This window comes from Vanellus vanellus (genome assembly GCF_965231255.1).
Source record: "Vanellus vanellus genome assembly, chromosome: 2".
NCBI lineage: Eukaryota > Metazoa > Chordata > Aves > Charadriiformes > Charadriidae > Vanellus > Vanellus vanellus.
In genome coordinates this window covers 113698908-113712781 of record NC_138906.1, presented here as the reverse complement: position 1 = coordinate 113712781, position 13874 = coordinate 113698908, and the positions used below count along the sequence as shown (strand labels likewise).

Below are 13874 nucleotides of genomic sequence, written 5' to 3'. Positions count from 1 at the left end.
TGGTTTTTTTTTTTTTTGCATGAGGGGATTAAAAGAAGTATCCTTACTTTTCAGCAGAGTGTGACCCCTGAAGACAGGCAATATTTTCTTTTTTTTTTTTTTCCTGTGAAACTCCACGTAGGTTTGGCTTACATGTTTTGTTCTGACAATCTGCAGAATTTTGATAGCTGGATGTGTAATGGTCTAATCCTATACCGGACTGGACAACGTCAAAAAGACCAGGTGTTAGTAATCGTGAGAGTAGACATTCTCAAGACAATGGGAAAAGACTAGGTATCAGTCTTCTGATTTGGTAAATGACTTTTGTAGGCCATTCTGCTGATCATTTTTGAGGTAGGAATCTGCAGAATAAAGGGAATTCTCAAATCAGTGATTGTAAGAGGTGAGAAACTTTTTATTTCTCTGGACTTACCATATTTCCTGACTTGGAGAGGGGGGAATACCCTTTTTATAGGCTGTGGTCTTATAGGTTGTAGAGATCACAGGCAATACAGGTGTGAGCTCCTAGATCTCAGTCTAGAAAGCTGATTTTTGTAGGATCCTTTGAGAACTGTAGCAAAGTAAAAGGGAGACATGGAACAATCCTCAGAGCTTTTCAGATTCATATTCTTATACCCATTGGGAAGTTTAAAAGAAGCTGGAGAAGTAGCTTCAAGTGGTACGTTCAAATATTGCGAGAAATAACTCAGGAAAACTTTATATTTATGATTGATTAAAACCTTAGAGTAACTTTCCTTGAAGGAGAGAGACCAGTCTTCTAATCTAACATGATCTGTAGGATGTGACTCTTTAAAACTTCAGTATTGCTTATCATGGACGGTCTAGCATCTTGTAGATGAAAGATCATTTTACTGAGAATTGGTTCAAGATTCAAGTTGTCAAAAGGCTACTTAATTTCTGTATTCAGCTTCAACTTTCAGCAATTTTGTCTTAACTGTGTGCTTAATCTGGTATCGGAGATCTTTCCTATGGGTAGTCATACACCACAATCAAGATCCTGCTGGACTTGATTGAATTGGAATTGATCCTGCTGGACAGTCCCCTTCAGGGAATTGAATAGATTCAAGTATTCTGTTTGCCTATTGTAAAATGTGCTTTCATAGTTACAAATAATCCTTTTAATGCTTTGAATATTTCAGTTTTTTAAATGAGGCAATACTGGAGTTGTAAACAATATTTCAGGTTCACCAGTAAAGGGAAACGGTATCATATAGCTCAACTCTTCGGTTCCCATAGCAGGCAATCTTTGATATCCCTTTTTCTGTATTACTGGATCCTTGTGCTGTTATTCAGCTACAGTCACCCCAAGTTGCTTTCATGTGCAGTTGTTAAGTTACAGTGACTCCACAATGCTTTTCAGAATTAAGTTGTTTTCCCCAAAGTGTCAGCTTCATCTTTTTGTTTTCAAGCATAAAATTTCTTTTGGGTCACTTGGTAAGCCAAGTGCACAGATAATTTTTCTAGTGACCCACTTTATCTCTTCAATCTCTCAACTGAATGTTTTCAGTGCTGACTCATCTGTCGTATAATTAAAAATAGATTTCTCTCACGTTGTTGTGCAGCGAGAAATCACTATAGGATACCATGGGCTGAATCTCTGTGTTCAAATCTAAACGTTAAGATAGCGTTAGCTGTCTTCAGCCTGTATAATGCATCATATGCTTGTTCAGAGTCAAGGTAGTTTTTAAATTCATTGTTGGAATTCTGATTTAACAGTGATTTTAAGGAATTTCACAGGCATTTTGTTTATCATTCAATTGTGGATCACTATGTAACCTTCTTCAGCCATGTTTATACGTTTTTTCCAAAAGTACTGATTTGGTAAGACCTGTTTTTCTTTACCTTGATGCCCTAAATTAACTATTTATTATCATGTCATGTATCATTGATTTTTCTTTTCAGAATATAGCGTGTTACTCCTCTTTCTTCACAACTTGTTACTGTTCTTCCTTCTGGTTTTCAGACCCCTTTAAGATTTATTTTGTGGAGATAAAGCCCTCCTGTGTAGAAAACCTAGACCTATTAACAAGAGGCTTGCTTTCATAACTATTGCGATTCCCCTAGAAGTGATCTCTGGACTACTCAGAGATTCCAAGAACATGTTGAAAACTGTGGCTTCGTATATTCATTGGATTTTCTATGATTACTTAAAACCATGAAGAGCTTGAAGAACTCTTTAAAATCATGGACTGTCTTTTTCTGCTGTTTTTCAATAGCAGATTCTCAGCTATTACTGAGTGGTCAAAGAACATAAAGTTATTTAACTAGTTATCCAAGGATTCTGCCAGCATATAAAGAAGTTCTCTGATGATGGAAAGCTGGCTTTCATCTTTCAAGTTACTCCATCTGTTCCCTTGGCTCTAGGAAACTGAAGTACTGAATGCTATTTAGTAGTCTGTTGATGGAACAATTCTTAGAGATAAATTGCTATAGCATCCATACCTGGAAGAAGCATTTGGTTTGATCAGTTATGTTTTGGACCACAGTGAGACCAATGATTAAAGAAACCTGACTTTTAAACCTTTTCAAAAAGGGTTGTTTGAAAGCATGTCAAATACTGCATTTCCTTTATGTGCTTTATTTGTGGAAATATCTGATTCAGATTATTCACTTATACTTTGATTATGCTGTATGTAACATTTAAGGGGAAAAAAAAAAAAGAGATAACCATCCTGTAGCAAACACTTGCAACTAACTAGTATTTAAGGCCTAAAGTTAGGTGGCAGTGTAATTAAACTTAGAAGTAATTTTTTTTTCATAGGTACAAGGGAATTTGGAAAGGACAAGTTAGTAATTGTGATACTATACTTAATATTTTATAAACTAATGCAGTTCCAACCTACCATGAAGAATTTACTCTCTCTGTGAAGTATGTTGAACTACACATCCAATAAAGATTCAGAATTGTAGAAAATATAATTTAATTGATGAAAACTGTAGCAGTATCAAAGTCTACAGACTGAATTGGTTTAGAATATATGGGAAGGTTGTTCAGAGCATACAATGTGTTTTTCTAGCTCAATTAGTATTTCTGCTATAACTTTTTCGTTGTTGTAAAATAGGTAAATATACAGATACCTGTTGATAGGACTCCATAAATGTAATTCTTGCATTATTTTTTTTTTTAATATCTTTATCTGAAGCTATTTCAGCTTCTCTTTTAATTTTGTATAAAGATATACTGAACTGGAATTCACATTCTGTGGAAGACAAGTGTATGTACACTGTCCAATAACTTAATCTCTACATTTCACTCAGAGTCCTCATCCTCTGGTAGAACAAGTTGCAAGTGTACCCACTATCATGGTGTATTCCCAGCCAGCGACTAGGACCACAGCCATTCACTCATTCTCCCCAGTTGGGATAAGGGAGAGAATCAAAAGAGTAAAAGTGAGAAAAAACATATGGGTTGAGATAAAGATGGTTTAACAGGTAGAGCCAAAGCTGTGCACACAAGAAAAGCAAGGAATTCATTCACTGCTTCCCATCAGCAGGCAGGTGTTCAGCCATCTCCAGGAAAGCAGGGGTCCATGATGCATAACCCTTACTTGGGAAGGCAAATGCCATCACTGAATGTCCCTCCCTTTCTTCTTCCCACAGCTTTGTATACTGAGCATGATATCATATGGTATCGAATAACCCTTTGGCCGGTTGGGGTCAGCTGTCCAGGCTGTGTCTACTCCCAACTTTTTGTGCACTCCCAGTCTACTTGCTGGCAGGGAGGTATGAGGAGCAGAAAAGGCCTTGTCTGTTTAGCAACAACCAAAAACATCAGCGTGCCATCAACACCACTCTCATCCTGAATCCAAAACATAGACCCACACCAGCTGCTAGCAAGGAAGTTAACTCTATCCCAGCTGAAACTGTGACACCCACGTACACGTATATTTAAATATAATTTGTGTGGTCCTGTATTCCCATCTGGAGTAGGGCAAGTAATTGTCTCTGAAAAAAGACAAGGGAGAAAACATGATAGTTTGTTTCAGGGTCTGCTCCAGACAGGCAGTATGGTTGGAAGTAGACTCTACTGGTTGTGTATCCATCCCTCTGCTTCAGTAGTCCCCCAACACTACCATAACAAACCTTGTGTATTCGGGTATTTCTCCAAACCTTTACATTATGACCCTGCATATGCAACTATTTCCTATAAAAGTTCTAATCTCCTGGTCTGTATTACAGACATCATGTTATTTTAGTCCCTTTGAACTGAAGAAACTACACACAAAATAGTGATGCCAGGGTGACCTGGATAATCACTATATGGTGTAAAAACATAGTCTGCTCCTGGATGGCTTCGTACAACTTGGATGGGTGAAGGTACTGTGCTTCTGTAATTAAAGCTTTCATTTAAAAGTATTGTGCTGTAGAAATAACGGAAGCTACAAATACTGTCAATGATGTAATTATTTTCACTGAGCTTGTGCACACTTGAAAATAACTTCAGAAACATGAGCTTCTGTTCTTGACCAACAGAGATTTCAACTTTGGAAAGCTGAAAGTACAGTAAAAAGGCTGTCAATTCAGAAAGTCTGAACCGCTTGCATGCCCTGCCTCTGGTACTTGTAGCACAAACTATGCTGTGTCAAAAATTTCTGGTTTCATCCAGAAGGTGGTTGGTGGTTTGTTTTTTTTTTTTTTTTTAATATATCTGCATTACCATATGTTGAAAGCTGAAAATGCAGCAAGAAAATACATAAGATAAAATGCAATCAGTGGGTATTATGAGTTTTATTTTAATGTTTCACTTAAAGCTGCCTTTACAGGGAAGTTGATTTTGAATCCTATCCCTTTCTTTGCTGGTAAAATGCAGTGGTAAAACTTGTCATAGAATTAAAGTGTGTACCTGGATTTTGGAGTACTTTTGGACAAATGTTAACTGTTAGACTGGACTTACCGTTAAGAACATTAAAAACTGAGTAAAATGTGTTGTGTAGTTATTACATAACTGATCGCTATAAGTATATATATTTTTTTTAACGGGACCAAATTGAAAGTGTTTTAAAGATGTGTTATTAAAGCCCCAGGCAGCTTTACCTCCTATAGTAACTGTAGTGTGAATGAAGTATTGTAGTAGTTTCGCTCCCAGCTTAGGTTAATATACTTTTAAAAGTTAACTGAACTCGCCCCACTGCTTGGTGGTCTACCTAATGTAGGTTTTCTCTTTTGTCGTCTTTTTTTTCTTTTTCTTTCTTCCCCTGAGTAACTATCATAGTGTGTGCTACAATTCTTTAGCTTTGCATTCACTTAATCATTAAATGTGTTTATTTCAAAGAAAAATCCTGTGGTGTTTGCTTGAGTTTTTTTTTTTTTTGTCTTACAGGATCTGTTTGTTCATACTTATATATGAATTGTCTTTTAGCTATAGTAATTACAGAAATAATCATGTCAGCTACACCAGACTGAAAAGCTTTTTAAGATCTCTCCTCTCAGTACCTTTTGCTACAGTGTATATCTGCTCTATTTTCAACACTGTCTTTACATTTTAACTTTCAGTGTCTTTTCAGTGAGAAGCAAATCTAAAGTGGATAGCATACGTGCTACAGTGATTAGCTGAAGAATCACATTTTTATGCTATATTTTTTCTTTTGAACAGTAATGCTGCAGCCTTTTGACTATGACCCAAATGAGAAGAGTAAACACAAGTTTATGGTACAAACAACCTATGCACCACCAAATATTTCAGATATGGAGGCAGTGGTAAGTAAAAATTGGATAAAATGACTGTTGTATTTCTTCCTTAAAAATTCAGGCTTAAGTGTAAATGAATCATGTTTTTACAATTTTTTTTTGAGAAGAATTGGGTTTTCTCTGACTTCCATACATGATTCAGGGTTTTTAATATTAAATGCAAGCTCAGTCCTTGGAACTCACCTAGTGAACTGGTTGAATGGAAATAGTAGTCAGTCTAATGTAAGGTCAGTTCAATGTTAAAATACGGGCATATTGTACCTTATATGCAGCTAATCTAAAGGGGGGTAAGCATTGTATTTGAAGGAATCAAGATTATATTTAAATAACAAGCCTGAAGCTGTATGAAATGGGTGCATTTGGTCTGAAAAGTGTTTAAATTGAATGTTGAATGGGATTATCGTGAATTGAAATATTTGGAAGACTAAGATATGTGTCTCTACAAGATACCAAATGGCTAAAGACAGCACAAATGACAGATTTATTTTCTGTTTTAATAGAACATGTAGATTCAGTTCTCAGGCAGGACTGGTCTGATGAAAAATCCAGAAAGAAGATATTTAGGTTTGTGCTTTTTAGTTCAGAAATAAGGACACCTGCTTCTGACATTACAAGCTGGCAGCAATGGGAAGGACGCCTTCAGTTGTCAGGACGTGCCCTTTGTATGTGGGCTCCTGTAAGCATGGGTATTAAGGTGGAGGAGAATGATGCACAGGCTTCTGTCTCTAGAGACTGTTTTGAGAAATGTCTGAGTTTACACAGGTATGTTCAATGCTTGCTCAAGGCAGAGGAGGAGAGGGGAAACGAAGGATAAAGATGAGGTTTTATAAATCACTGAAATCCACTAGACCTCTACAGGTTTGGGCTGTGTCCCTTTATATGAAGGCATAGACTACTGTGGCATCACTCTTTGCTGGAAACAGTAGAAAACCTTTTAGATTTTGTGAAGCTTTTGAGACACGTAGCTAGAAAGTTAATGTCTCTTCCTTGTTAGTCTGGTTTATTTTTTCTTAATATGCTCTGATAGCTCTTCGTTATGTGTGGTAAGTGAAGCATAGCTATTTGGTGAGGATATAAAAATCCACTTTAGAAATACCTTTCAAATAACTGCTTTCTCAGGGTGTTCAAGTATAGAATACTGAGAAACACATCTTGCAGAAAATCGGTAATTGTAGTTATAAGTTACTGTACAACTAATGCCACTGACAAAAAGAACAACAACAAAAAAGGAAAAGCCTGGATATTCTAGTCTGTAAGACCTGCAATTCTAAGGTAACTTCATAGGACCCATTGTTGGAAAAATTGCTGCAGACTTCAGATCAGTCTCTGAGACTAAAGATTTAAGGCAGCTACATGAAGTGAAAGTTAATTGTCAGTTGAGCCGAGAGATTCCAGCATATTTTGCAATTATTTAAATATATTAATAAACATTAAAATTTAAAAATGTTTTTTATAAACTGCTTTGAAAAGTTTTCTAGGCCCAAATTTTAATGTATTATGCAGTAAAAGGAGGAAGTGGTTAAAAATCTAAAATATGAAGAGTTAAGGAAATTTACTCTGGAACTAAATATAGAGTGACTAAAAGGTGTCTTTCAATCTTTTGTTTTAAAATTGGTGCTTCTAAGATGGGACATAAGGAGTACATTTATCAAGGAGTGATAAGGCTAGAACTGTGTTCTTAAACTGACTCAGATGGTACTTGGTCCTCATTGTGTGTTAAAGGAACTGCTATATTGTCCCCTCCCTATCCCTTACAAAGCTCTGGATCCATTCTTGCATTCAATTTACTCATTTCCATTTCCAGACTTAATTAACCATATCTAGCTTTCATTACTTTGCAGTAGTCAAAGTGAACAAAAAAACATTATTCAAAAGCAAGTCTGAAAATTGCAGCTAGGGTAAGGACAGTATTCAGCTATTTAGAAGGCAAGTACTAAGTGCAAGCTTATGGACTGTTTAGATGTTTGCATGAGTCTGGCATGTTAAGTAACTGTATTAATTTTTGGTTTAGTGGAAAGAAGCAAAACCTGATGAGTTAATGGACTCCAAATTGAGATGTGTGTTTGAAATGCCCAACGAAAATGATAAACTGGTAAGTAGGAAAAGAGTAGGAAACTGCCATACACTGATTGGTAGGATCTCATGAAAATTTGTTTTGAATTTTTTTAAACCTATTTGATCTGTTGATTAAATGGATTGTAGGAATTTGTACTAACTTAGACAAGAGAGGTGTTTGGTATGTAACTTTGCAAGGATTCATAGAATGGTAGAACAGCCCAGGTTGAAAGGGACCTTGAAATACCCTCTGGTCGAACCGTTCATTGGAAAGGGAGAACCCTGTCCAGCTGCATCCTTAAAACCTCCAGCCATGGAGACTAATGCCAAAAATTACTGTCTTTTTATTATTTTTATTATTGATTTGCCTTAGGGTTTTGCTGTGGTCAGATAATTAAAAAAAAGAAGAGAATCTTCAATGCTGCATACAGTGAAAAGTTAATTGCATTATTTGCTTTTTAAAGTATTAAATGCTTTTCAGTTTTAAAAATTCTGTTTTTAATTCAGCTGGATTAGAAAAGGAAGTACTGATAAGAAATTAACGCATGCTTTGGGAATCCTAAATGCATTTTTTTAAGGTAATGGTAAAGACAGATAATCAGACAAAAAAAAAAAAATCCCATTATCTCTTTCATGCTCTTGTCTTCAAACAAAATATATTCCAATTGTGTAGGAGATGAGTTTCACTGTATATAGACTGAAGATGTCTGTTTTGTGTTGCCTGATATTTGGAATAATGGTTAACTGTCAGTTACCTAGAAGTTTTGCAGAATGCGACCAAATTCTTATGCGTTAATATTTCTTTTACCCTCATGCTTGAAATTCTGATTTATGGAATCTTAATACTGTATGTTCTGGGTTGTTTGTTTTTTTTGGGGGGGTTGATGGGGGGTTTTTTGGTGCCTTTAGCATTGTGAATTAGAGTGCTAAGGAAGGATTTCTGTAAACGACCTTATTCACTTCATGGCCTTGACTTTTTAGTACTGTCCAGATTTTACAGTAATCTGTAAGGCATGTTGGGGGAAAATAGCATGAATCCATGCATGTAAAATCCATCTTACTATTTACATTCATAAAGGGTTTAAGTGAAGGCTGCTAGCTGGCCAGTAGCTGTCTTTGCAGCTATTCTTTTAATACAGTTTTTGGAGTGTAATGAAAAGATATTTTCCAGATGTGGTATCAGTATAATGCTTTTGGTGTGATTTGTGTCTTGTGGGTTTTTTTTTTTTTGTAAAGGCTAATTTATGAGATGCAGCTTTTTATTCAGATGTAAGCTGCTTAAGTGTGTTAAATGCTAAAACTGTAAAGGTTAAGCATTTATTATCAAGGCACTTAGTTGTCTACTTTCTGTGTTTTTTTTCTAATATTTAAGATGTAATTTAATAAGAAGGTAAATTATACTTGTTTTTAATTTTATAAAATGCTTAATGTAGTGAGAAAAATGTAGTGGATTATACCAAACTATTTCCTTTTGTACTTTCTTTAATGTGTAATCTTCATAGTATTGACTGTACATAATATTTGGATTTTTCTGAGTAGCAGCGTAGGGTTGCAAACCCCTGCTTTAGCAGTTCATTTAGGCAATCCCTTAAACCTGGCAATGAAAAATCTGCCGAGTCCTGAGGGTAAGCCTCACCTGCCACCTCAGGATATAACTACACCAGGACACAAGTATTTCACTCCAGTCAGCAGTAACTTTCTTCAGATGCCTACCAGTCATAGCCAGAAGATTGACATGAAGAAGCCAGTTAGTGAGGTCAAGCAGCAGAAGGAGGTTTTTTCCAGGGAGATAACTACTGGTGAAGTTTCAGTACTACTAAAGGAATTCAGTTCAGTTAGCAAACCAATTAAAAAAGCAACAGATCCTGATCCTCATACTCATGATAGAAATACGTTGGTCTTCTTAAATCCAGTTAGGAGTACCTGTGTTGAGTAGAAGGATCTGGCTCTTAGGCTATCTATGGCTGCATTGCAAAAAATATAAAATGCAAGTAGATGCTGTAGACCAAATAACTGCTACTTGCATAGGAACTAAACAAGTTCTTGCATCTCTTTTTTAGTTGCCTTGTTATTACATGGATGTGTTTACCTTTTTAATAGGCTTTCTGTTACGCTTAATGTGTAACCTTGGACTACTTTGGTTATGAAAGGTGTAGTATGGTGGTGATCTAAATGACATAGCTGTGTAGCCAAGCAAGTAGGAATACAGAAGGCTGAATCTGAATATAAGCTGTGTAATGCCATATGAATGCTGTGTTTTTACGAATGGTAACCTGGGCTATACAGTTGAATCCATTGTATTAATGTCTACTGAAGATCATTGTATTTTTTGAGCGGAGCTGTGGGAACTAGATTTTTATTATTATTTTTGGCTTTATTGCAGTTTTTTTGTGTGACTTGTCACTTGTATTCAAAATTAGTAATGTGTATTTCAGAGATGCTGTGAGACTTAAATTCTATGTACGTGCAAGACTTTATTTTCCTTCAGTAAGAGGTGCTGTAAGTGCAAGACATTTGTGCCATATGTACTTCAAATTAGTTTGTGACACAACCTGTTTTCTTTTTACATTTTTTTTTTCTTACTATTGTGGGATTAGTTTCTTCCTTTTATTTTTTCCCCTCAAGTTCAAATGCTGTTTGGTGTATTTTGTGCCATCTTTTGGATGCCTGCTGGGTCAGTGTTAAGCAGCTAAAGTATTAATTTTGGTCTCAGTACCATGTAGTACCAAATCTAAAAAGTGCAATCTTCACTTGCTTTTTAATATTTGAGCAAATCAGAATTGAACTGATAATAGAAGTCTTTGTTCAGATTACTGTAAATATAAACTTCATTGAACTATATTAGTAGCTGAATTGTTTCAATTTTAAGCTGTGGATGATTTTTCTCTAGGTAAGTAAAATTCTCAAGTCATTCTTAATATTTGTAGAACGATATAGATGCAAGCAAACCTGCCCCAGTACTGAATACATCTAAGCAGGATGGACCGATGCCAAAACCACATAGTGTTTCACTTAATGATACTGAAACAAGGAAGCTAGTGGAGGAGTGCAAAAGACTTCAAGCAGAGATTATGAAGCTGACGGATGAAAATCGGCACCTGAGAGTAAGTTCTGCTTCAATGTTTGTATTGAAGTGGCTTTGTTCTTCTTGATTGAAAGGTCTGGTTTGTAATTTGGCCAATAGATGTGTATTCCAGAAAAGAAATATGACTATTAGAATGTCAAGATTGATTTGCAATATGATTTTACTGTCCTTTATATACTGTATATTTTGAACTTCTCAGTGATTGAGACTTTGTGATTGTCATGGATGAGATACTGAAGCTACATAATTTTCTTCTTAAATGAAATGGTCGTATTTAAGGTGGTCTTAGTTGCTTTAAGTCTAAACCAGAGGTACCAAATGAGTAGCTTTTATTAAATGTGCATTGTTACTCATTGAGAATGAGTAAAGGAGATCCAAAGTGGTAACATTCTGTATCACAAATTGTTAGTGAACAAGAACAATTGTTTGGCCAGAGGAGGTAAGCAAACACTATTTTCGTGCCATTTCAGTAACCCGTAACTAGTCAATATATGACTATGTGACTTTTCCATATATTTGCTTTTGGGTACCTGGCAATTTCATTGGCCGTGGTAGCCTTTTAAAGAACCATGAAATAATGATGTCTCCACTCCTGTAATTCTGACGACATTGGAGCATTAGGAGAAACACTACACAAAGCAGATGTTTCTCCTTCACAATAAGGAATTACTGCTACTTAATTCTGACGCATAGTGAGTAAAAGCAGGATTCTTCATGATGCCTAGCAAGAATTTCAGAATCTTTCTTAACGAGAACATGAAGAGAGACTAGTGGATTACCTGTCCTTATTTGAAATATTATGGTTTGCTATGTTTGGATTTTGGATTTTGGTGTGGTGTAATGTTATTTTTTAACTTTATTTAAATGTTCACTAGTAAATTGGACATTTGAGTTCAGTTTTTGCAATTGTAAGAAGATGTGTTTGTAATTTTTTTCCACCTGTGTTTTTTTCCCCCCTCAGGATGAAGGCTTGAGGCTCAGAAAAGTAGCGCACTCAGATAAATCTGGATCGCCTACAGCTTTGGCCCTCAGAGATAATGGCTCTAATTCTCTTCCTTCACTTCTTGTTGTAATTGCAGCCATTTTCATTGGATTCTTTCTAGGGAAGTTCATCTTGTAGAAAGAATGAGTGAGAGAAGCATGCAAAATGCAGCTTCCTTTTTTTTTTTTTTTTTCTTGGCCAGAAAAAGATTTGTTTACCTACCACTTCATTGGTAGTATGGCCCAAGTGGCCGTTTTTGTGTACAGCATCATAACAGGCTTTGCCTTTAATGATCTCGCACGGTTAGAAAACACAATCTGAAAAGACAAACTGTTCGGCTACTGGACAAAATTGTACATTAAGTCATCAATAGCAGGTGTCAGTTGCACAGTCAGTCCTTTATGAAATTCATAAATAAAGAATTGTTCTTTTTTTCTGTGGTTTTAATAAGAATTCAAAAATTGTTCAGAGTCTTTTAAATGTTATTTTAATAATCCTTTAAAATTTTATCTGTTGCTGTTACCTCTTGAAAAATGATTTATTAGATTGCTAATCCCACTCATTCAGGAATATGACAAGAGGTGTTCTGGGGGAAATGGTGCCTCTTACTGTGTAAATTTTCTCCTTACCTTACTTTGCTAATATCATGGCAGAATTTCTTTCTTATCCCTTGTGAGGCATTGTTGAGAGTTCTTCATCCTTACAATCCTGTCCCATAATATTTAACATTACAAAAGAAATAAAATTGTTAACAGATTTTTCTGCTGGGTAGCCTGTTTGTGTGTGTCGTACTTTTAGAAGGGATTCCTAACAAGTTCATTGTTCATGGTAATTTGCTACTTGTAAAAAATGGCTATTTTTGAAGTTTATTTGCTTAAGTCTCTGGCTTAGACTGTTGTAATTGAAGTTTTTTGGGGAAAAAAAAAAGGTTTCCATTCCATTTGTTTAAACAAAAGAACTGTTTTCTGGCTGCTTTCAGCTACAGAGAGGATGGTTATCAAACTTGTTTTGGGACAGAATAATTTGGATATCCAGCAGGTACAAATATCAGACATGAATGTTCTCAGTATATTAACAATTTGCTTGGATTGTGCAGGAGTGTAATAATCAACCTTCTGTTCCATCTTTGGATCTTCTGGGTGCCTTCCAGGAGTCAACATTATTCTTTGATTTCATAAGGGTACTTAATTCACATACACTAACTTAACTCAGTTTGTAATTCTGTTTTAGCAGATATTAAAAAATGCAGTTTGAATGATTCGGACACCCATAGTGAATTCCATGATGCAGAAGAGTTGATATTTGCTGAGTGAGCCTCAGTTGCTCACCTTTTGAAAATGAAAATCATTTTTATGCAACTCTTGCCAGATCTACCTGTGTTAACCATATATAGCTAAGTTTTAAAGAATGCATTTTTTTGAGGTCTGAACTGCTTCCCTGCACTTAATCTTAAGTCTTGCCTCATCTCTGAATATGTCATAGAAACAAACAGTAGTATTGGAACAAAATATTATCTGTACTTCTAACTAAGCATAATCCCACACAGGGAATTACTTGTAAACTGAAAAATTGCGGAAGGGATATACTCCTGTAAGCAAAATTGTGTATGTTCTTGGACAGCTTGACTTGATGTGGTGCAGCTAAGTGTGTTAGACCTTGGTATATGCACATCTTATGTAGCTGAGAAAAATGTTCTGGAGAAGATGTACGTTATCTTGGTTGCCTTTGATTTCTAGTGCTTTTTTTAAAAAAAACAAACTGTAATTACATCATGTTCTGTCATTGCTCTCTGTGATAAACTTTTTTTATAAAATCTTGCATATGTGCAAGGAAGTTGATGAAGAAAATGCAAATACTGCTTATCTTTTCACTTAAGCATGCAAGCACAGATGTTTCCAATCACTTGTTCCAGTGTCTGCATTCAAGTCTCCTTCCATCCCAGTGACTGGAAAAACTATGTTAAGGTCTTGATTATTTTGGTTCCGCTGGTTCAGAATGGTGTAATTCTCCCATTTTCTTTTTTGGTGTTTTTTTTTGTTTTGTTTTGTTTTGTTTTGTTTTTTT

At 35.6% G+C, this 13874-nt stretch overlaps 1 protein-coding gene across 2 annotated transcripts in view; it reads left to right on the top strand.

Annotated features, from left to right (window-relative positions):
• VAPA (VAMP associated protein A) overlaps positions 1-12566 on the top strand; it is a 32715-nt gene extending 20149 nt beyond the window's left edge. Inside the window, exons 3-6 of one of the 2 annotated variants that reach the window (XM_082479198.1) lie at positions 5594-5697; positions 7700-7780; positions 10671-10847; positions 11790-12566. In XM_082479198.1, coding sequence (XP_082335324.1) covers positions 5594-5697; positions 7700-7780; positions 10671-10847; positions 11790-11948 — 521 coding nt within the window. In that variant the 3' untranslated portion in view covers positions 11949-12566. Of the gene's footprint in view, positions 1-5593; positions 5698-7699; positions 7781-10633; positions 10848-11789 lie in introns of those variants that run through there. The other variant, XM_082479199.1, reaches the window with a different exon arrangement.
• The last annotated feature ends 1308 nt before the right edge of the window (positions 12567-13874 follow it).